The 23,695-nt window shown below is 46.4% G+C and overlaps 1 protein-coding gene and 1 pseudogene across 2 annotated transcripts; one reads left to right on the top strand and one right to left on the bottom strand.

Annotated features, from left to right (window-relative positions):
- The first annotated feature begins 8,552 nt into the window (after positions 1-8,552).
- On the top strand, positions 8,553-11,247 carry LOC111159746 (annotated as a pseudogene).
- A 6,437-nt stretch (positions 11,248-17,684) lies between these two features.
- LOC111161584 (chromosome unknown C15orf48 homolog) lies at positions 17,685-23,680 on the bottom strand. 2 transcript variants are annotated; one of them, XM_022525337.1, is made up of 5 exons: positions 23,559-23,680; positions 21,333-21,394; positions 21,087-21,172; positions 19,883-19,943; positions 17,685-18,138 (listed from the first exon to the last, which is right to left on the bottom strand). In XM_022525337.1, the coding sequence occupies exons 1-5, from the start codon at positions 23,626-23,628 to the stop codon at positions 18,070-18,072; spliced, it is 348 nt and encodes a 115-aa protein (XP_022381045.1). In that variant the 5' UTR covers positions 23,629-23,680; the 3' UTR covers positions 17,685-18,069. The 2 variants fall into 2 exon arrangements, with proteins under 2 accessions (XP_022381045.1, XP_022381052.1); XM_022525344.1 differs by lacking the exon at positions 23,559-23,680 and adding an exon at positions 21,524-21,975.
- Positions 23,681-23,695: the final 15 nt, after the last annotated feature.

Genomic DNA, 23,695 nt, shown 5'->3' with positions numbered 1-23,695 from the left:
AAGTTCCAACCCTCACCCTCAAAGACAAAGGGCACTGTGTCTCTCAAGCTTCCTGGCTCTGGGTTGCCAAGGGTAGTGATCCAGAGACTGGGGTCTGGGTAAGCACAGGGCTCAGGGGTCCAGTATCAGGAAAGCCCATGTCTGCAGGAGGGAGGGGTGCCCAGGCTCTGCTCCCCCTGGGTCTTACTATAAACAGGGATGCTGAGGCCTGCTGCCCATCACCTGCCGCCCAGACTGACGGTTCCCACAGACGGATAGGGAGAGGATACCAGCAGAGATCCATATCGGTGGAAATGTCACCCCTTAAAATTTGGGGTTTGGAGAGTCCCCCTTTTCTCCTGGCCCACGGACCACTCAGTGGTTTCCTGGGGCCATTCTGTGCTGCTTGTAAGACCTGTTAAATTTACAGGAATTTGGTAAACCAGTTGTTAAACAGCCATTGTTTTAAAAAATTAAATTATAAAAACTTCTGAGAAAATAAGTTATGCTTTTAAAAAGCAATAAATACTCAAAACTTATTTCCTGCTTAATTACAGGTCATAATTACACACGTTCTCGAGGCTGTCTCCACCTCTCGGGTCTGCATGGCAGGGCTATGACAGGAAAGCGTAATATTACGTACTGTACGCTGCCAGCCTCGTCCCGGTTCCACGTTCAGCGGCATCGCGTCGGTAGCCGAAATTGGTCACGGCAGGAAGTTACCCACAGAAATCAATAAATGGCATCCATCGGGGCTTTTTGCCCCCAGTGCCCGTTAGACACTTGCTGGCGCCGTGCCGCACCCCGCCTGCAGCTTGTGGAAGCTGGGTGTGTCATGGCGGGCAGCCGGGCCGGGCCACTGCCCCCCTGCTGCTAGCCTGGGACCCGGATGTCCTCCCAGCCGGACCAGAGCAGGCAGAGGAAAGGGGCAGAAGTGGAAGGGACCCTGCAAACGTCCTTGACTCTCCCCAGGGCACCGTACCCTGGGGGACGGCCAGGACTACCTCAGGAACTCAGGAGTGTGAAGACCGTCGCGGGTGGGTGGGGGTTATGAAGCAGAAATGATACGTGACTGAGCTGAGGAGAAAGAGTTGGGCATGCCGGAGTGAATCCTGGGGAGCTAGGGTTTCAGTGAAGGCTCTACAGAGCTGGTGGCTCTCCCTGCAGTAATGGTGAGGTGATAATAAAGAGGAGGATGGGAGAGGAAGTCACAAGATACCCCTCCCCCAACCCCAGTGCAGAGGTAGGAGCTGCTGGTGCCTTTCCAGCTCCCACTCATCCCTCAGCGTCCTCCTTTGGAGTTGTTTGTTTTAAATTGACAGAGAGAGAGGGAGAAAGCACAAGCAGGGGGAGCAGGAGGCAGAGAGAGAAGCTCCCAGCTGAGCAGAGAGCCGGATGCGGGGCTCAGTCCCGGGACCCTGGGATCATGAAGCTGACCTGAGCTGAAGGCAAATGCTCAACCCACTGAGCCACCCAGGTGCTCCCAGCCTCTTCTTTAAAAGTCCTTTTCTCTGGGGCATCTCAGCCCTCCTCTCGACATCTTGTCACACTTTTTCTTTCCAGAACCTGCAGTTGTTGGAGACACCCTAATTTCTAGCCTTTTTTTTTTTTTTTTTTTTTTTTAAGTAGGCTCCATGCCCAGCTTGGAGCTCAATGTGGGGCTTTGAGGACCCTGAGATCAAGAGGCGGATGCTTAACCTACTGAGTCACCCAGGCACTCTACCCCATGACCCCCGCCAGCCTGCACCAATTTCTGTCACAAACCAGAAGTCCCACAGACACCAAACTCATCATCTAGTCTTCCAAACCTGCTGCTCTGAACAGGCTCCCATCTCAGGGAGAGGCAGCACTGAGTACCCGCTGCCAAACCTAGAAGGCCTCCTTTGCTCAGCACTTCTCACTGACCAGGGAAGCCCCACTCCATTCTGCTCCCCCAAGTCCCTCTTCCTTCCCCAGCGTGCCTCCCAGGCCTCTGACCACTGCTCCCCAAATTTTAAATGTCTTTTTCTTGCATGTGCCCCATGTTTTAAAAGATGCCTATCACGTTGTATTTATTAAATAGTAATACCACCCACCCTTAAAGTTGTACATACAATTTTCAATCAGAATTTCATCCATTAAACACCCACTGAGGAGGACCACGTGCTGGGGGCACCATGCCAAGCATGTGGGATATGATGGTGAAGACAGCCTGGCCCCCCAGGACTCATGGCCTACTTAGGGGAGGGTCACATAAAGAGATCATAAATCGTAGCAATGCCTCGAGGTTAAGGACAGTGATGGTATGTGCACACAGTCCAATGGGATGTTAGTGGTAAACCTGTCTAAACTGGCAACCTGGGCACCCCCTGCTGGCCACCTCCATCTCCCACCCACCCACTCCTGATGTCCAGGTGCCCCTGGCCCCCAGAGCACATCTCCCTGAACTCTCAAGTCTGTGCAGTCGCCCTACCTCCACAGCCATGGCTGGATTTAGGTCACCAGCCTCTGCCGCTTGGGCTCTGTCTCCAGCCCTTCTCCAGGCAAAGCCAGAAAGGGATTCCTAGAACACAAAGCTGACGGAGTTGTTCCCCTATTTAAAACCTTCAGTGGCTCCTTATTGCCTCTAAGATAACATCCCAACTCATTAGCACAGCTTTCTGACTTGATCTCACATTAACATGAGAATTATTTCCCATTTACTTGTTCACTCAATACCAGCTTCGGTGAACACTTGTTCTATATGCTAGTCATTGTGCGGGGCACGGGAATTCTGTAGAGAATATAACGCATACCATCCCCTCTCCTGGAGCTTGTGGTCTAGAGGGGTGGGGGTGGGGGAGAAATGGTAAACAGAGGCAAATATGGATAACTGAATGCAGTTGTGAGGGCAGGAAAAGGAACATCTCCGTGTCAGCTGTCTGCTCCCACCACAATCAGCATCTCTGGTGCCTGCCTTCTGCCTAGGCTGTTCCTTTTTCTGAACTGCCACTCTCCCTCAGTTGGCCAAATCTCTCTAGCTGTTCAGGTCTCAGCTCAGGGTCTTCCCCTCGTGAGTCTTTCTTGAACCTTCCAGGTGGTTCCATGGGATCCCGCTCTCACTCCCGTGAGAAGGCAGAGCCCAGAGTGAGCACGGGACCCAGCCCTGTCAACTCTCAGGCTGTGTTTGCTTTGTGAACGCCTACCAGGTCTTTTCATCCACTCACATCTAAAAAGGTGTCTGCATTTTTAAAAAATAATTATAAAATTTATCTTAGTATCTATCATATATTCAGAAAAATGGTAGCATTTTGTGCCAATGAAGTTATAAGGAAATATTTCTCAAAACAAGGATAGGTGAGAACCTGAGGACTCCACGATGACTATGACTAAGCAGGAGGCAGGGCTGGTCTCAGGGAGGCCCAGTGAGGTGTCCCGCGGCCCAGCCTTGCTTTCCTCAGGCTCTCTAGCCCAGGGGCCCCGGCTGATGTTCTACCTCTCCGCCCCCTTGGAGCCTGGTATCTGCCCCTGGGCTTAACCCCCTGAGCTACACTTTGCTGGGGGACCAAGGGGCAGCTGGGAAAGGAGGGGAGCCCCCCATGGGGGCTGGAGCAGCTGGACCCCAGCTGCATTCTTGCACTTTACCCTAGGCAGTCTCACCAAGGCGTCTGGACTTCTGTCTGCTGGGCCTAGCCGTGAACTCCACTCCCTCACGTCCAGTCCAGGCCTTGGGGCCAAGCCCAGGTCTCCCAGCCACTCTCAAAAGCCTCCTGCCCCTCCAGGAGGCCTCGTTCTGTCTGAAAGCCCCCACCTACAGCTGCTTATCCTTCCAATCCCAAGCAGCTCTCCTGTGCTTCCTCTTTCCCTGGAATCAGAGTTGGGAGATCAACTGGTCCATGGCCTGTGTTTTACAGCTGATGAAACTGAAGGGCATCGAGGGTTCAAGGTCCCAGAGCTGGCAAGGGCAGAGTCATGCTTTAAAACAAACAGTAAAGGCAGCGTCCTGACAACCCAGCCACCCCAGGGCCCCTTCCACAAGGCCGCCCCAGCTTTTTCAGCAGGTCTGAACTCAAAAGTTTGCCTCCACCAAATAGAAACTCTCAGGAATCATCGCTGCCCCCCACCCTATACTGTCTTGCACACCCACTCTCCTTCATCTGACCTTCTGACCCAGAAGTGGGTGAAAGCTTGCCTCCACCTGGCAGGCCTCTCCCAGGCTGGGACCAGGAGGAGGGGCAGCGGGGACACCCAGCCTCAGGACTTACCGGAGGAAGGAGTGGCTGCTGAACGGGTTTATGGAAGGAAACAAGCACAGGTGTGCTCTGTTTAACTCCCTGGCTCACAAACATGACTGGGTCCTCTCTTCCTGATGGGGTAAAGCTCCGTGTCCTCTGAGCCCAGCCCTTAAGCCCTTGCCATTCGGGCCACAACCTGCTTGTCCAGCCTCATCTCCCACCACTCTCAACCCCAAGCTCTCTCCTCTCACAGCAAACCATCCTTAGACTGCACCACACCCTCCGGGCCTCTGGCTTTGTTGATGCTGTTCCCTCTGCCTGTAATGCTCTTCCCTGCATCTCCATAGAGCAAGCTCCTCCTTAGACCCAGCTCAAAGGTCCCCTCCCTGCCTCTATATGCTGGGAGTGCTTCTGTGTCACCTTCATAGCATAATAAAGAAAATACAAGGTCATGAATCTGTGTCCTCACTAGACTCTCAACTGCTCAGTGACAGCACTTGTGTCTTTATCTTCAAATTCTTAGAGGCTGGCATATAGTACACATGCAAAAAAAGGTGGAATAAGTGGCTAAACAAAATCTGTGTATGGACCCTGGATCTATTCCAGAGCTATATGAGGAAGCACGTCTCAATGCAAAACAAGAATCCCCTTCCAGCTCACTGATTCATATTTATTGAGGACCGTTATGTGCAAAGCACTGAACAAAGTACTAGAAACTCAAAAGCTGGAGTAGACTCAGGAATTTACAGTTTAGGGGTACAGAAAGGCAGAGCAGAGGACTAGTTGGAAGGAAATGACTGACCCGCTGGTGTAAGCTGGCGCGTGCATTTATTCCTATGCCAGCCTACGACGTAGGCACTTTTATTATTATGCCCACTTTACAGATGAGGAGATTGAGGCTTTCATGAGCAGGGAGACTTGCAACGGCATAACTGATAAGCCATGGGGGAAGGATCTGAACCCAAACACCACATGCCCAAGCAGAAAGCTCTGGTACAAGTGTTTTATTTCCTTAATTCATGACCCTCAACACCGTCTGCATCCCACAAAGCCTGGAGAGCTTTAAAGAGCACGGGTGCCCACCCTGGCTCCACCCAGAGATTGCGATGTAATTGCTGTGGGGTGCAGCCTGGGCACCGGGGGTTCTGGTGTGCAGCCAGGGCTGGGAATCCCTGCTGAGATGAGGGAGTGCAGTGTCCAACGTGTAAGGGGAGACCCACCTGCAGCAGAGATGCTCCCGGCTGGGGTCAGGGTCCTGTGCGTCCAAACACGGAGCTTTCTTGTCCCCTTGGGAGGGGCCCCAGATGGTGCAGGCAGAGCTAGCACTTCCTGCCTGGCATTCTCTGACCTTCCTGTAGCATCGGAGTTGCCAAAGACAATTTGCTGGGGAAATTCCATGGTTTCCATGCAAAGGCGGCGGGGCGGGGGGGCGGTGCGTGGGTTCTCCAGGCCACCGGTCACCTGGCTTTCAGGATGGAGGAGCCAAGATCTGGCTCAAAGCTAGCGAAGACAGCTGATGGGAGCACGCTGGATGAATGGTATGTGGGCTGCAGGCCAGAGGGATGGAAACATACCCCGACATGTCCCAGGAGAGTGAGGAGAGGGCTCCTGGGCCCACTGTCTAACGACTGTCAGACTCAGCAGCCGCTGGACGCCCTGCACTTGTAGGCTCCGAGGGGCCTTGAGGATCCCCATGGCCAGTGTTGCCAGGCCACATGGCTGCAAGCAGCAAGCCTGGGTTTTCCCTTCTCAAGCCCAGGCAGTGACTCAGGGAATAAATACAAAAAGCAGACAGTGACCTCGGCATCCTTGCCCAATGGGAGCGTGACCTTGCCCCAGAACCCTCTTAGGAGCCCAGGGCCCAGTGGGATGGAAATTGGCAGCATGGTGTAGGCGTATGGAGTCCCCAGGACACTGTCCTCATTTGCTGGGTGCCCTGAGCCCCTTGTTCATCACAGAGGTCCTGGGAGCACAATTTCATCGATCTGCCCCATAGCAATTGGGGCGTGGCTTTCAATGCAATGAGTTTGGGACTTCCTGGAACCACACAGTGCCTTGGCCATCAGTGCTGGGCTCCTACCTGGAGGCTCCTGGGAGAATAGACTTAGACCATCTCTCCCGATGCCGAACTTTCGGCCTCTCTGGTTCTAAGTCATGATTCACGACGGCCTGACCATGAAAAGCCATCTCTTAGTGTCTGTTCTTCCAATCTTGGGGGATAGAATGGGCCTCGTGGCTTCACCCCACTGTGACCACATGAGAAATAGCTTTCTGGACAGGAGAACAACAGAGGGAAGGCCCAGAGCCGCCACAGGATAAGGTAGGTCTCCCCACCCAGGCTGCAATTATTCTTAAGGGTAGAGATCCTGTTTTCTTCACCCTTGTGTAAGCGCCCTCCTCCTATTACCTAGCACAGGACACGGCACGTGGCAGATAAATACAAAAACCTCCTCAAAGGTTTTCCTAATGACGAAACCCAGTGATGAATCTTTTTGCAAAGACTCATGCCACAGTTGACCTCTGGCATACTTAACCTCAGGCATTTTAAAGTATTCATTTATTCAACGAGAATGTATTCAATGAGTTGCCTGCTGTGAGCCAGGCACACACCAGCTGCTAGCGATCCAATGGTAAGCCAAAAAAAAAAAAAAAAAAAAGCTCCTCATGGAGCTTTGTGTTTGTGGGGGAGGAAATTCGTTTCCCAAATCCACATAAAATGACACTGTGATAATGTCATTTAATGACACTACTTAAAGGAAAGGATCACAGGACTGTGGAAGTACAGGGAAGAGGGCCTGCAGAGGACTCAGAGAAGGTCTGAGGAAGAGGTCTGCACAATGATCCACCAACCATGATGGACCACGTTCCAGAGTTTGCTTAGCGAGATGCCCAGGCGTCCGGTGGCTGCTTGAGTGATTTCCCAGCCACGGTCCTGAAGAACAAGAGGAGAACCTGAGTCTTCTGACCACCCTGTCCTTACTCAATGCCACCTCAAGCTTTGCCGTTTTCTGGTCAAGAGGAAAGAGGATTTTTGTCTTTTTATGCAAAGCAGCTTAAACTGAAACTGACCTCACCTCGGGCGGGCGTCTGAGGTAGTTTTCGGTGACCGAGGAGGAAATGAGCCAACTTTCCAGGAACCTCAGGGCACACCCCGATTGCCCAATAGTGCAGGGCTGTGCAGCCCAGACACCTCCTAGGCCTCTTCTCCAGCCACAGGGCCCTGAGGGGACCCCTGCCTCAGTGCCAGCTCCTCTAGAGCCAAACGTTCACAGGGGGCGACCCCAGACCAAAACTTCCCCAGGAGCAGCACAGGGTGAGGGCAAGGGCAGGTCTGGAGAAGTGACCCTCTCGGACCAGCTAGCGGAAGCTCAGAGGCCAGACTGTCAACCATCAGGAGATGGCTGATGACTCTATTCCCTCTGATGCTTTGCCTCTGAGGCGCTCTCATGCCTAGTCAGGGCTCTTAGCTCATGCTTCTGATCCTACTGGCCCTGAAGGTGCTATCCCGTCAGCAGAGCTTCTTTCTGGCTTTCTGCTCTGCTCGCTTTCTCTCTCCTGACTGGCTTCTCTCCATGTCTACTCCCTCAGTAACATGGGGTGCCAGTGGCCCTACGATGGCAGCTCAGTCTCGACTTTTCTCCTCAGGTGTATGCCTCCTGTCTCTTTCTTTTAACCTCTGGAGAGGGTCTGACTGACCTCGTAAGCCTTTGCAATTCAGGCCCCCTGGGGTCTTTGAGAAGGGGGCTGGGAATACTTTGAGAACTGGGCCCTCGAAGATATAATCTCACCCCTTCTCATGCTCTCTCCTTTCCACTGATTGAATTGGTTTTCCTTTTGGATGTATAGATAGCTATTACATCTTCACAAATTCTTCCTGACTCCATGGCTTAGAGCACAAGCTCCAGGTTGTTTCTCAAGCTTTGTCCCTCCAAAGAAACCCCCTTTTGTCTCCCAGCATGCTGTGTACATTCGCACCCTGGCTTTCAGGCTGCCTTTCAGGCTGCCTTCTGAGCTATGGATTTTTTTTAAAAAAGTTTCATCCATTCATTCGTTTATTTATGGGGGGAGAAGGGGCAGAGAGAGAAGAAGAGAGAATCTCAAGCAGACTCCTCACTGAGCACAGATCCCAACACAGGGCTCGATCTCATGCCGCAGAATATCACGACCTGAGCCAAAACCAAGAGGTGGAGGCTTAGTCAGCCTCGCCATCCAGGCGCCCCTCAGCTATGGATTTCGAAGCCTCTTCCTTGAAACTTCTTTCTTCTAGACCAGAAATTCTCTAGCTTTAGCCATGTGTACTAACCTGAAGAGGTTATGTGTTAAAACACAGAATCCTGGGCCTCCCCGACCCCAGAGATTTAGAATGACTCGGCCTGGGGCATGGTCCCAAATGATGCCGTTCCTACCAGTGGAACCGACTGCACGGACAGCGGGAGGGGGGTGTCGCACCTGCAGCCCCCACCCCGAGGTGAGGAATGCTCCCTACTTACTACTGGAGGAAAGTAGGGCAATGAGGAAATAATGCAGGCATGTAATATCACAGCAAATACATTTCTAAATATTAACCCACCCCACAGGCTGCCTCCTGAGATGAATCCTCCTTTGCAAGACAAGGTTCTGAGAAGTTAGGAAACTTGCCCCAGTCATGCAGCTCTTGGCTGGCAGAGCCTGGAGTCAGGTGCTGACCAGTCTCCTTGCTCCTAGCCCACTGTGTCCGCTGGGAAGCTGCATTAACGTGTGGCCCGATGGTCCCTCACAGAACCACTATCATCTGTCCTGATAAAGGGTGGTCAGTTGTGTCACCTCTGCAGAGAGAGGAAGACGTTCTCAAGTGCACAAACATCTACCCACATGCCTGATAAATCCACTGCTTCCAGGTTAAGGGGCCCGACCAGGGTGACCGAGCAGGTGGCCCGACTGGGAGAGGCGTTCCTACCCAGGTCCTCAAGGCCTTGTCCAACCTGCTCTCCTGAGAACAAACGTTCCACGGATGGCTCAGCACCATGTGGAATTCCCCTCTAGTTACCGAATGTCACAAGGAGCAAAGAGCTTCAACACTATGCTCAGAGTGTGGCGCCCAGACCAGCATCATCAGCCTTGCCTGGGAACAGGTATGACACCCAGATACTTGGGTCCCACCCCGGATATACCAAAGCAGAAATGTTGGGTTTGGGGCCCGGCAATCCACATTTTAACATGCCTTCCAGAAGGTTCTGAGGTATAGCTGAGAACTACTGTTCTACTGAATTAAGCAGACTGCTAGTGGAGGACTTGACCTGGTGACATGGCGGGTTCTGGGCTCCCTGGGTGAGTTCTCGCATACACCAGTGGCAGAGCAGCTGGTAAAGCATATGTTAACCCAGCTGTGAATTCAACTGTAACTTCTCCTGCTTCACTTGGTGACAGCCTTGCCCTGGAGAGGATTTACTGCAGGCAGCGCCTCGTTGCTATGGTAACTCTTGAACCCGGCCTGGGCCTTACCTCTGTGGGGGGTAATATTTGTGTCGATTAGACACTAGGTAAACCCAGTGTCCAGACTCTGCTCCCAGGTCTCTGCACACAGGGAAGCCTCTTTGTTGTCACTGCAGCGACAGACTGAACTAGAAGCCCTGGTCCAAGGGACCTCGTTAGCGGGTTTCTTACAATCTTCAGCAACTTCCAATTTCCCGTTTCCAGAAAAAAAGCAAATCAAGTGTAATATATAAGGTAGGGGATTACTTCATAGAGTGGTTAAAAAAAAAAAGTCAACCTGTCTTATTTCTTGAGGAAAGATCACAGGTAAATGTGGAGCAGATATTTTTTTTTGAAGGGGGCAATAATTCACATATCAAATTCACCCCTTTTAAGTGTACAGTTTGGTGGAGGGTTTCAAAATATTTAAATTTTATATATATATATAATATTATATATATATATAAAATATTATATATATATATATATATATATAGCGATAGAGAGCGAGAGAGAGCGCAAGTGAGTGGAGGGGCAGAGGGAGAGGGAGAGAGAGAATCTCAAGCGAACTCCCTGCTGAACACGGAGCCTGATCCCATAACCTTGAGATCATGACCTAAGCCAAAATCAAGAGTCAGATGCTTTACTGACTGAACCACCCAGATGCCTCAGTTAGGTGGTTTTTAATTTAAAAAGTGCCACAAGGGCTCCTGGGTGGCTCAGTTGTTAAGCATCTGCCTTCGTCTCAGGTCATGATCCCAGGGTCCCTGGACTGAGCTCCACATTGGGCTCCCTGCTCGGCAGAGAGCCTGTTTCTCCCTTCCCCCCTGCTTGTGTTCCCTCTCTCACTGTATCTCTCTCTGTCAAATAAATAAATAAAATCTTTTAAAAAATAAAAATAAAAAAATAAAAAGTGCCACAAAAAAAAAATAAAAGTGCCACAAGAGAGTGGACTGGAAGGGTAACAAGATGGTGTGGAGATGGTGGAGCTCTGTCAGCTGAAGCTTATTGAACTTAAAGCAGGAATGTCGTGCTCATGGTTTGGAAACCAAGGGAATAAAACAAGATCTCATCAACAGGCTCCAGGCATATCTTGAAGAGGAGGCAAATGAAGATGTACTGGAGAGGAAAACAGAGGAAGAAGAACCTATCAAGGAGGAAGAACCCCCTGAGGAAACTGCGGATGAGGCAGCAGAGAAGAAAGTGGTAAAAATTACTTCTGAGATACCACAGGCAGAGAGAATGTAGAAGAGAGCTGAATGAGTCCATGTATCCATGAGTTTGGAGAGTAAGAAAGCTGCTCAGGCAGCGAGATTTGGCATTTCTTCAGTTCCATCCAAAGGCCTGTCATCTGATGCCAAGACTATGGTTAACCTGGATAAACTAAAGAAAAGAGCTCAAAGATTTGGTTTGAATAATCTCCAGAAAGTCTTGAAGATGATGAGAAGCTGTAGAGAGGAAGGAGTGATTTGGGATTGTCACAAGCTCAGCTGCAACGGGAGCCACAGAGGATACAGAGGCCAAGGGCAGAGCACTTTGCGATTGCCTGATGAAAAACTCTTCCTGCTTTCTGTTCTCCAGTGGTTTCCATCTCTCAGACTGTCTTGGTGATATATACACCTAAATGCACAGTCACGTGCCTGGGTCCTTGCCTTGCAATGAGAGAGCATGGACCCTGGTACATCCAGAAACTTCAGTAGCAATTTGACTCATTGCTGTTCTAACAACTTTAAGGTGGTTGTTCTTATGTTGGTTTAATTTTTATTTTGCTTGTTAATAAAAAAAAAAGAAAAGAAAATGATAAATAATACATACATGCATATATACATACAAATAAACAAAAAGTGCCACAAGAGAACTTTCTGGGGTGATAGAAATGTTCAATAGCTTGTTTTGCATGAAGACTTCATGGATATATATATATATACTTAACAAAACTCTTCTAACTGAACCATTAAGACCTATTCATTTTATTATATCTAAACTATACCTTAGTTTAAAAAATAATTCTAAAAGTATATGGTGCCAGGACACCTGGGTGGCTCAGTGGTTAAGCCTCTCCCATTAGCTCAGGTCCTGATCCCGGGGTCCTGGGATCGAGCCCTGCTTCCCTGCTTAGTGGGGAGCCTGCTTCTCCCTCTGCCTGCTGCTCCCCCTGGCTTGTGCTCTCTTTCTGACAAATAAAATCTTAAAAAAAAAAAAAAAAAAAAGTAAATGGTGCCACTTCAAAAAAATCTGAAACACTTAAAATCTGAGAAATGTTCAGCGGTGACTCAATGAACTTGTCTACAAACAAGAGGCAAACAACAGGTCACATTTCCCTTGTGGTACAGATCCATTTCTCATTTGTTGATAAGGAAAATTCAGATAAGCTAAGGCATTATAAAATAAGGCTAACTTGCCAGAGGAAATAATAGCCTTAACAGACACCAAGGACTAGTATCAACCTCACAATTACATGCAACTATGTAAAGGAAAAATCACATACATTTACTTAATGTAAATACAAAAAATCCAAGTTTAATTTTTTAAACAGCATGCCCACTCCCCAAATAAGCAGCACTTCATTATATATGTATTATAAGTCATGCCAAGGGAATGAGAAAGTAGGTTTTAGCATGTCTGCAAGAGTTTTAAAATTCGGAGTTTTCCTTAATTTTATTCTAATTTTTACTTTAAAGTGTAGTAGTATGCACATGGGCAAATGATGGAATAAAACATCCACAAAACGAAACACAAAAGCTTTAGTTTCTAGAGAAAAATGGCATAATCACCCAAGGCAACTTTCTAAGCATGGGGAAAAGACAATACAAGAGCCGATGACCAGAAAATCGAATTTGATTTTCATAGCTCTCCTGGGTACATGCACTCAGCTTCACCTGCCTTGTTATTCAAACCACATATCGTCACTTCTGAGTGGGAAAATATATGTAATGTACTTGTGTGAATATAGTGATTACTAAAATACACACATTTGTCTCTAAGGATGTGTCTTTATATAAATATTTTTGTTCTTGTGTTTTCTGGATGTGAGGTCATCTATGTGGGCATATATGTAGGGGTTTTTATCTCTAGCTAGGTGTTTGTGTAGGAGAGAGCCGGGGTGAGATGTATTTATCTATGGGTGTGTTTGTGCTCTCACAAAGGTTTAGAATTGGGGCGTTGTACACTCAAAGTGGACCAGTAACTAGAGGTAGGGATGTGTGAATTTCAAACAGGCAACGTTCCCACTAATGGAAGAATATAATTTTATTATTTATTTTTTTTTTAAAGATTTTTATTTATCTGACAGAGAGAGAGCACAAGCAGGGGGAGTGACAGAGGGAAAAGCAGGCTCCCTGCTTAGCAGGGAGCCCAATGTGGGGCTCTACCTGAGGACCCTGGGATCATGACCTGAGCTAAAGGCAGATGCTTAACCAACTGAGCCACCCAGGTGCCCCAAGGATATAATTTTAAATACATTAAGACCCTTCTACTTTACAGGGAAAATAATTTTTTTAAAAAAAGGAACACTTTGAACAACTAGTGCTGTCCACACCCAGCTGGGTACCTTACTGTCTCTTGTAATTTTCACAATCAACCTAAGCAGGTACAAATTGACCCAGCTTTATAGTTGAGGAATCTGAGCTTGTCCAAAGCAACAATAAGTGGCCAAGCAGTCTGATCTCAGAGCCTGTAATTTCTCTTTCTGCCAGAAAGTCTCAGCTAAACTACGAGACAATCTTCTCAAGGAGGAGAAAATGATGAATGAGTATTTCATTAGACCTCGCACCGGGTTTTAGTGATATGGAATGTGATTTCAACTTTATTCAGAAAAATTTCTTCACTTCTTATTTTCACATGAGAGAGAATTATAGATGTTTGCTTAAGGCGGAAGGTCATAAAGCTGAAAGGACTCTGGGCTTTAGTTTAATTGCAAACTATAAAGATCTGACCCAGAAGAGCACTCCTACCTCTCTCGACTCCAGGATGCATCTCCCGGGTCTCCTCCCCTAACTGTTTCTCTCAGTCCCCATCAGGGACCAGATCCTCCCCTTCTGCACCCCACAGCCCCCGCTTCCTGAGGATGTTCCTTTTTGCACGGTCTTCATCTCACCTCAATGCCCTCTACCCTCTGCCCTCTGCAGGCTGCCTCATCCATGCCCTTGGTCTCACCCGCCCCTGGGCTCACTCCAGCTCACACCCCCTTGCAGTTCTGCCGAAGTCATCTACCTAGATAGCTCACAGGATTTTCAAACCCAACAATTCCAAAGTCTATCTCATTTTCTTCCTTATCTACCCCTCCCTGGAACATTCCCCCCGCCTTTTTTTTTTTTAAAGATTTTATTTAATTATTTGTCAGAGAGAGAGAGAGAGAGAGAGCAAGCACAGGCAGACAGAATGGCAGGCAGAGGCAGAGGGAGAAGCAGGCTCCCTGATGAGCAAGGAGCCTGATGTGGGACTCGATTCCAGGACGCTGGGATCATGACCTGAGCCGAAGGCAGCTGCTTAACCAACTGAGCCACCCAGGCGTCCCACATTCCCCTTTTTTATCCTATATTTACCGTGGCACCACCACCCACCCACCTATCCAGGTGAGAAAGCGGAGAGTCATTTGGGACATCCTCCATCTACATTCAATAAGCCTTGAGGTCTTCCCATCGATGGCTCTCAAATACATCCTCCTTTTCTCTATTCCCTCTGCCGTTGCTTTGGTTAGTTATGACCCTCACTACCTGTTCCCTGGACCACCCCCACAGCAGCTGGGCTCTGGCCTCCAAAAAGTTCCTGCCAGTGTGCATGTCCTACCCTATTTGCTGTAGCCAACAGGAAACCAGATTCCCTTCTGCCATAACTTAAACCCTTTTTTGGTTCCTTTGTTCCTGCAAGCTAACAGCATAAGAGGCCCTACTGAATACTTGACATACGTGGTCAGATCTACATTTCAATATTCCAATCTACACTCCAACATTAAACTCCATGGTTTTTTTTTTTTTTTTTTAAGATTTTGAGGGAGGGAGGGAGGGAGCACATGCAGGGGGAGAGGGAGAAGTAGGCTCCCCGTCGAGCAGGGAGCCTGATGCAGACTCCAACCCAGGACCCCGGGATCATGACCTGAGTCAAAGGCAGGCGCCCAACTGAGCCACCCAGGTGCCCCTAAGTTCCATGTACTAAATGACTTAAAGTTTCCAGAAGATACGCTATTTTAGCCCTCTATGCCCTGGCAAGTATGTACTTCTACCTCAATTGAATTGATTTCCCATTATTGGTTTTTCAAGAATCCACCTTCTTTGGGAAGTTTTTATACCTTGTGCTTATCTCTCTTCTAGCTCTATCATCTCTGTATTGCTCTGATTTGTTCATCGGTGCATCTGCCTTTCCTACGTCAGATTCTTGAAGCCAGCACATTGCCTACCACACGGTGAGCGCTCTGTAATGGTACAATTTCTTAAATACTAATTTATGAGATCTCAAATTTTAAAAATTCAAAGGCCACACCCAAGAGACTCTTATCCAGCTCGAACTCCATTGGGATAGCAGTTCTACACAAGCTCCTTCCGAGTCATGCTGATGACCACATATTTGTCAAGTATTCAGTACAGCAACCTAGCAACCAAATACAAGGGAATCTTGGATTGGATTCTGGACATAGAAGTACAGCTATAAAGGACATTAATATTAGAGAGAATGGAAATGGGTTGTATGGCAGGTGATATTATTGAATTAATGTTAATCTTTTTAGGAATGATATTACAATAGGCTACAATGTCCTTTCCCTAGGCATAAAAAACTTTATGAGGTCTGTACTTATTTTTAAGGAGTTTATTTGTATTTATTTTTGAGAGAGAACAAACGAGTGAGCATGTGCACATTAGGGCTGATACAGGGGGCAGAGAGGGAGAGGGAGCCAAGAGAATCTCAACCAAGCTCCATGCCCAGCATGGAGACTGACTGACACAGGGCTCGATCTCATGATCCATGCCAGAGTTGTACACTTGAACCAACTGAGTCACCCAGGTGCCCCTCAAAGAGTTCATTTTAAAAGGAGCAAAATAATATATAGAGCAAATGCAGCAAAATTTTCAATAAAAAGTAGGAGTATTCTTTGTACTAATTTGCCAACTTCTCTGCGTATCTGAAAGTTCTCAAAACACATCTGGGGCAAATGCTAAGAACATAACCAAAAATAAAATCTGTCTTTTGAAATTTAAGTACTAATACTGCTCTTGGGGTTTCTCCTGCCCAAACCCACTGCCTGGTACCTTCCATTGCCATGTTCACCCCTTAAAACCACTGCATTTCCATAATTAAGTTTTGTGTTTTTAAGGTTGCAAGGTACAGCTACCCCTCACAAACACTCAAGTTCGTTCTCCTAGTTGGCCAACCTTCACAAGACTGTTTATTTCCCTAAACAGCAGCATATTGCACTTTATAAACCTAAGCAAATGAAACTGTGCTTTCTCACTGGTCCATGTACTATCTTGACATCAACTACTGGAGCTTTTCATACGGGAAGACTTGAGGTGATTAAGGAAATCACTAAGGTTGGAGTAGTCTGAGGGATTAAAGTCTGGCAAAAGCTAGTTATTTCCAGGAGGGGAGAGGATAGCCCTTCTCTTAAATTTCTACTACATTCAGACCAGTTTTTAAAAGGCATTTATCACCTTTCTCTAAGAGTTGAATTTAGATATATGCCCCAAAGAAATGAAAATGTAGGGTTCCACAAAACTTGGGACATGGCAGTCACAGTGCTATTATTCATGTAATAGCCGAAGTGGAAACAGTCCAAATGTCCATCAAATGATGGGTAAGCAAAATGTGGTATAACCATACAGTGGAAAACTAATCATAAAAAGGAATAAAATATGCTTACGTGGCACATGGATGAATCTTGAAATCCTTAATCGAAGGAGTTCACACAAAGGTTATGTAACATTTCATTTATATGGAATATCCAGAATGGAAAATTCGTAAGACTAAGTTTATTAGTGTCTGACTGGGGCAGAGCGCAGAGGGGTCAGGATGGGAGAATGACTGCCAAAGGGTACGGGGGTGGGGGGGGTGGATGGAAATATTCTGGAGTCAGATGGAGGAGATGGTTGTAAAACTGTTGTGTGAATATACTAAAAACCAATGAAATGTGCACTGCACATCAATGAATACTATGGTATCTATGTTGTATTTCAATTTTTTTTTTAAAGGTAATGGAGGGGCACCTGGGTGGCTCAGTGGGTTGAGCCATTGCTTTCGGCTCAGGTCATAATCTCAGGGTCCTGGGATCAAGTCTCACATCGGGCTCTCTGCTCTGCAGGGAGCCTGCTTCCCTCTCTGCCTACTTGTGATCTTTGTTAAATAAAAAAAATCTTAAAAAAATGTAATGGAAAGCAGTACCTACTCAGTCCCATTTTTAAGAACAGTCAAGGGGGGATCCCAAGGGCATGCTGGGTTTGGTTGCCCTTTCAGTCTTCAAGTCACCATTGGCCAGAGTAAAGTGTCCCCATCCTGCAAAGTGTGGCCAAAGTTCCCCATTACCACCCCCCCAACCCTTGCAGGGTACCTATGTTAGCTTTGGTACCTGAAGGGCCCATCTGGGCATGCCCCACATTCCTACTCACCATTGTAATCCCAGCGCTTCCTTCAAGACCAATTGTCATGGTGGTCTCATTCCCGTATCGTCTTCCTTTTCCTCATTGTGCTCACCATTTTTTATTCATCTTCTTCCTAAATTTGGTTTTGTTCATTGCTTTATCTCACCTGCACAAGAATGGTGTACAGCGAACAGCAGTGGCTCAATAGTATTTCTGGTGAATGAGTACACTTGTCAAAAGCATTTACACAAAAATTTGCACCGTGTATTTTTTAAATTTTATTTATTTGACAGAGAAATCACAAATAGGCAGAGAGGCAGGCAGACAGAGGGGGAAGCAGGCTCCCTACTGAGCAGAGTGCCCAATGCGGGCCTTGATCCCAAGATCTTGCGATCATGACCTGAGCTATGGCAGAGCCAAGGCAGAGGCTTAACCCACTGAGCTACCCAGGTGCCCTGCACGATGTTTTAATTTAAAAATGAAGCTCTATGCTGCAAAATGTTGTTTTTCTCCCATAAAAGGACATTCTCCTTCAATTGAATATGTATCTTTAAAAAATCTCGCACAAGTAGTATTTTATTATAGACAATTCAGGTTATAAATCTTTACACGCTTTTAGGAAAACATTCAGGCATCATAAACATAAAAATCTCAATATGCAAATTAAATTTACAACGAGAAAATAAACACAAACTTATTTTTGAACTATGTGGCTATTGCTACACTACCTTTATAAATCCTATCCAGAGTCCAAAAATGTAGTCAAGCCCTAAAAACGTAGAAGCATTTCCGCACACTGGTATCCATAATCTAGTTTGTGCAGCAATGTTTCCACTAGATTCATAGAGTATTTTTTGGAAGAAAGAAGCAAAAGCTGGTCATTTGGTGGCTTTTCTGACTTTCTGCAATTCTTCAACGGGTTTCCACTCTTGGTTGATGGTTAGAAGCTTGAAAAAAAAAAAAAAAAAAGAAAGAAAAAAGGAAATTTTTTTTTTTTTTAGGATCTGTCCTTCATCCTCATGTCCCTTTTTTGGGATTCTCCACACTCCCTTTGGAAAACCCATCACCATAATAGGTATAAAAAAGAACCATCTCTAAAGACATGCACAAAACAGTAATGTGGGCCCTAAAGAACTTGTGGGTTCCCAAGTATCATAGGATCAGAAAGAAACGTCGTATGTATTTTCCACTTTCACGTAACAGGTTCTAGGTTTTTAAGTTCCCCATGGCTTTATGTGAACTCTTTTAAGTTCAAAAAGTTTGTCTACCCCGGTGAGTGGCTGTAGAATGCTCCAGCACAGGGGCGTGGCACATAGCAGGCTCTTAACCAAACTTCCTCACTGTAACTACGCAACAAAGGTACAAATGATCTAAGTTAAGCAATAAGGGAAAAGCGGCAGAGCTGTGGACAGTCCTTGACTTCCAAAAAGCTCGAATTCAGAGGTTCTCATTTATCCTCACATGTTTTCTAATGCTACAGGATCCAGGAGATATAGGTACGGTTTTTTTTTGGTTGTTTTGTCTTTTTTTTTTTTTTTTAAATTGAATTCCAGTTATCATTAACATACAATGCTTGATTCAGGCATACAACAATTCTCTACATTACTCAAAGCTCATGATTCAATAACTCTATGCATTACTCAGCACTCATGGCAAGTTCTCTTCTTAATCCCCATCACCTACTTCCCCCATCCCCCACCCAGCTCCCTCTGGTAACCCCTAGTTTGTTCTCTACAGTTAAGGTCCGTTTCTTGGTTTGCCTCTTTTTTCCCCCTTTGCTCATTTGTTTCTTAAATTCCACATATGAGTGAAATCATACGGTATTTGTCTTGCTCTGACTTATTTTGCTTAGAGATGCTGGTAGTTTTGAAGATTCTAAATGTCCTTCATTAGGTCAAACTCTGCTATTTGTGGTTTAAAAAAAAAAAAAAAAAAAGATTTCCTGACTGACATTAAGTAGTGTTAGTTCCAACAGACTCAGTATTTCTTCCAAAATATTTAAAATGTTACAAAATTTTTGCTAGTCTTCAAAGAATGAGTGCCTGTTAGTTGATTTTGCTTGAAGAAAAGGCCACTCCTGTTTCCCAGAGCTCATTATTTTTCTCAACAGACCTTACACTAACTTTAGATAAATGATACCATGAGATAAAATATTACAATAATGATTAAAGTTAACATTTGAGTAGGTACTCTGGGCCAGCCACTATGCTAAAGGTTTTTATGTATTTTACATTCTTTAATCCTCTTAACTCTGAGGTACAGCCCTATTATTGAGCCCACTTTAGAGATTCTCAGAGCCTCAAAAAAGCCATGTTGTCCAAAATCACCGGTGAATAATGGAACAAGGGCTTGAACTAGATCTCTACAACTCCATAGCACTCCCCTTACCACTACACTAAACGGCACTCTAAATGTGAAAAGGTATTAAATCCATTTTGCAGACAAGGGTGTTAAAGCTCAGGCTAAATGTAAATCACCTTAAAAAAAAAAATTTATCTCAGAGCACAAGCTGGAGGAGGGGCAGAGGGACAGAACCTCCGTTTCTGTCGGAGCGGACTCCGTTTTGAGTGCAGAGCCCAACATGGGGGCTTGATCCCATGACCCTGAGATCATACCTGAGTGAAATCAAAAGTCAGACAGTTAACCGAGCCACCTAGGCATCCTGTAAACCACTTTATAATACAGCAATACCTTTCTAGGTACATTAGGGTCCACGGTTTCCCAAGGTTCTGGATTTCTTTTCCGATCAATGCTAAAAATAAAAGGAAGCTGATTAAACACTAAAGTGAATTTATACATTTTTATTTATTTTTTGTTTTTTAAAAGATTTTATTTGGCAGAGAAAAGAGGAGAGGAGAGGGAGAGCGAGCGAGCACACAAGCAGGGGCAGCAGGAGGCCGAGCAGGCAGAGGGAGAAGCAGGCTCCCTGCTGAGCAAGGAGCCAGATGCACTACTCGATCCCAAGACCTAAACTGAAGGCAGGCCCTTAACCAGCTGAGCCACCCAGGCATCCCTAAATGTAAGTGAATTTAAATCAACTCTGACACTGGGTCTGCAAACATGCTGGGACATCATAGAACAGATCCAGACTGATAAACAGGCATTGATCAGTTAGTTCACTGAAACTGATGGAAGGTTGAGTAAGGGAGCCTCAGGATTTGGCTCAAATGTTAAGGGCCAGTTCCTCTGAGGGTAGAAGCTCTGTGTTCCCTTTGTTGGGCGGGATGGGAGAATATTCCCATAAGCTGAAGAGCAGCAGTCAGGGTTTGGAAGTGTCAGGCTAAGAGCAATAAAAAAAAAAAACCATATTCTTGCTCTGGTTTCTGAGACAGGCAGAAGGGCTGGGGCTGAACTCCATAAGTGGTGAACTACACGGTGCAAGTCCCCTCTGCCAGGACCTGGCTTTATTTATCCCCCTTTCAGTCCTGCTCTAGGTCAAGATCAGTTTCAAATTTTTCTCTTCCTCATATTCCAGGTTCCGTGGTATCTGATCTTCTTACAGAGAGCTGAGATTAGATTCACTGTAGACAACTCAATCTATATACTCTACCACATTAGGAAAGATCTAATAAACTGATTTTAAAATTTCATTAAAATAACGATTTAAGTTTGATAAATAACCCAAAAGACCATTTAATAACTTTAAATTTCACAACTTAAAAAAAATCACACTTCACTGCACAAGTGGAAGAGGGCCAATGGATGAAAGGGTATACAAGGAACAAACTAATTTTATCAGCATCATAATTTAACAGTCTCCTGGTTATCAGAAAGCTTTCTAGTCCCATGTTTGGCATTCTTATCCTAGAGGTAAAGCTAGGAAACTGATAGCATGCATTTTATTACTAACGTCAACTTAACACTGCTAAAAACGTTTTTATAAATGCCTACTTACATCACATCAGTTTTTTGAAGGGAATATACAGCAAAAGACAAAGCTCCACCCGCTGCTGTGGTCATGATCAGCACCAAAGGAATAAGCTAACAGAGAACAGGTGGAGGATAAATATTCCGATGTTTCAATGTGAAACACGTGAAATTCAACACAACTAAATATCATTTAATACTTTCTTCAAAATCTGCACCTTTATCTTTAAAAAGTTGTTTTAGGTCAAGAATTTCAATGGTTTTAAAAACTTACTTCCTTCTTTTTCCTCAGGAGTTGGAAGAAGTTCATGATGACTTCAGTGTACAACGCCAAATCTAGAATTTAAAAAATAAGAAAAAATTCAAGATACTGATCAAAACTTCAGCCACTCCGACCCAACCTGGGGAAGGCCAACTGGCCAACGCCCTCCCCACAACGTCCTCCAGAAGTCACCGGAGGCTCACCTGGGAGGCCGGGCCACCACACCCGCGCGGACGACGCAACCGCCCCAGACAGAATTGGGTCCCAGCGTCCGCACTTATATACTGATCACCAAGGATGGGCCGGGCCAAGGCACTCTAATCACGCGGACCGGGCTGGGGGTGTGCGGGGCTGACTCTTTCCCCGCTGTGCGTCCGACTGCCGGGCGCCCCCTGTAGGACATCCTCCCCGCGGACGCGACGCAGCCGAAAGCGGGCACTGGCGCCCTCTGCTGCCAGGCGTGGTCCTTCCCCGTCGCCCGGCTAGCGCAGAGGCTCCGCGTTTTCGGCGCCTGGGACCCGGCCCAGCGCCTGCAAGGAAATGGACCCTGGGAACAAGCGGAGCTCGGATGGCCAAGGCCTGGGTGAAAACCGGGACCTCTAAAAGGCAACCCGGAAAAGGAACCGCGGAGCGGGGAGCGGGGGTACGGTGGGGCTCCCAGGTGCAGGCAGGTAAATTAAAATCAATCCAATCACATTAAAAGCTCCAGCATGTTGGGGTGCCTGGGTGGCTCAGTTGGTTAAGCAACTGCCTTCGGCTCAGGTCATGATCCTGGAGTCCTGGGATCGAGTCCCACATCGGACTCCCTGCTCGGCGGGGAGTCTGCTTCTCCCGGGGATCTCTCTCTCCTCTCATGCTCTCTCTCTCTCTCTCAAATAAATAAATAAAATCATTAAAAAAAAAAAAAAAAAAGCTCCAGCATGTGATGCAGCGCACATATGGAGATAATTAAATTGTAATATCCATTTCAGAAGAACTCCCATGGTGTTGATTTGTTCCATTAAAATTTTTAAATTTCCGGGGCACCTGGGTGGCTCAGTGGATTAAAGCCTCTGCCTTCGGCTCAGGTCATGATCCCAGGATTCTGGGATCGAGCCCCGCATCAGGCTCTCTGCTCGGCAGGGAGCCTGCTTCCTCCTCTCTCTCTCTCTGCCTGCCTCTCTTGCCTACTTGTGATCTCTATCTGTCAAATAAAATAAAAATCTAAAAAAAAAAATTTTTTTTTTAAAATTTCCACTTCCCTCCTTCCCCCATTTCTTTAAATGGAAAAAATCAGGAGGTGAGGGAGAAGAAACAGAACCAGCTTTGGAAACATTTCCATCTCGGAAACGACAGTCTTTGCTTTCGTCTTGAGGTCTCCTTTTAACTCGCCCCTAAACTACCAGCCTTGCCTTGCACAGAGCATGCAGGCGGTTGCAAAACACGGAAATGCTAACCCTTCCGTTAAACCAAGGCCTAGTGCCAGACTCTGGATCTGAATCTTTCTGGCGTTTTTGCAAGGCGATTATGTTATTTAGACTCAGAGAGACTCGAGTCACGTAGCCAGTTAGTGGCGGGCATGTAATCAGAACCCAGGTGAGTCTGGCACCCAACACTGGCTGTTCTTTCGGCACCACGCTCTCAGCTCCTGCAGTTAAGCCAAGAGCACTAGCTCAGTTATTTTAAAATAGTTATTTTAAAACAATTATTTTAAAGCTCTTTGAAGTTCAAGCTATGGGTTAACCTTAAAATGGAAACATCTGGGATGCCACTCAGGTTGTGGATCAAATCCTCCATCAGCCCCTTGCTCAGTGGGGAGGCTGCTTCTCTGTCTGCCTGCAGATTCCCCTGCCTTGTGCTGTTTCTCTGACAAATACATAGATTAAAAAATCTTAAAAAAGAACAAACCTCTTTATGTCCTCTGGAAAGGGCCAGGGCCAGATCTGTTTCATCCCATTTTAGTTCTAGGCATAGGCTTTGCAGTGAAACAGACATGAACTTGGAGCCCACCCTGCCACACTTTATCAGCTGAATGACTTCGAGGAAACTACTTAACCTTATGAGTCTCGACTTATAAATCTGTAAAATGGGGACAAACCTAGCATAAAAGAAGGTTGGAAAAACTGTTAGAATGTATGTTAAGTGCATGGCATTCTGCCTTGCTTGTAGTAGGCATTTAATAACTAGTAATTATTATTCGCAAGGATTTGTTTTGTTTTATACAGGGCAGGTGATAAACATAGCTTCACACCAACTTATTCTGATAAGGGTTTTTACTGTGTGACCTCAGCACTGTAACTGGAGACATTTTCTGGTCGGTTAGGTTCATAATTCAGTTCAAAGAAAACTCAACACTAATTCTCTGTGGTTTGTATTATATACAATCAAAGGAGCCT

This window comes from Enhydra lutris, unplaced genomic scaffold (assembly GCF_002288905.1).
Source record: "Enhydra lutris kenyoni isolate GAN:26980312 unplaced genomic scaffold, ASM228890v2 scaffoldscaffold4, whole genome shotgun sequence".
Classification (NCBI taxonomy): Eukaryota; Metazoa; Chordata; class Mammalia; order Carnivora; family Mustelidae; genus Enhydra; species Enhydra lutris.
The sequence above is the reverse complement of the archived record's forward strand: the minus strand, read 5'-3'. Positions and strand labels throughout refer to the sequence as shown.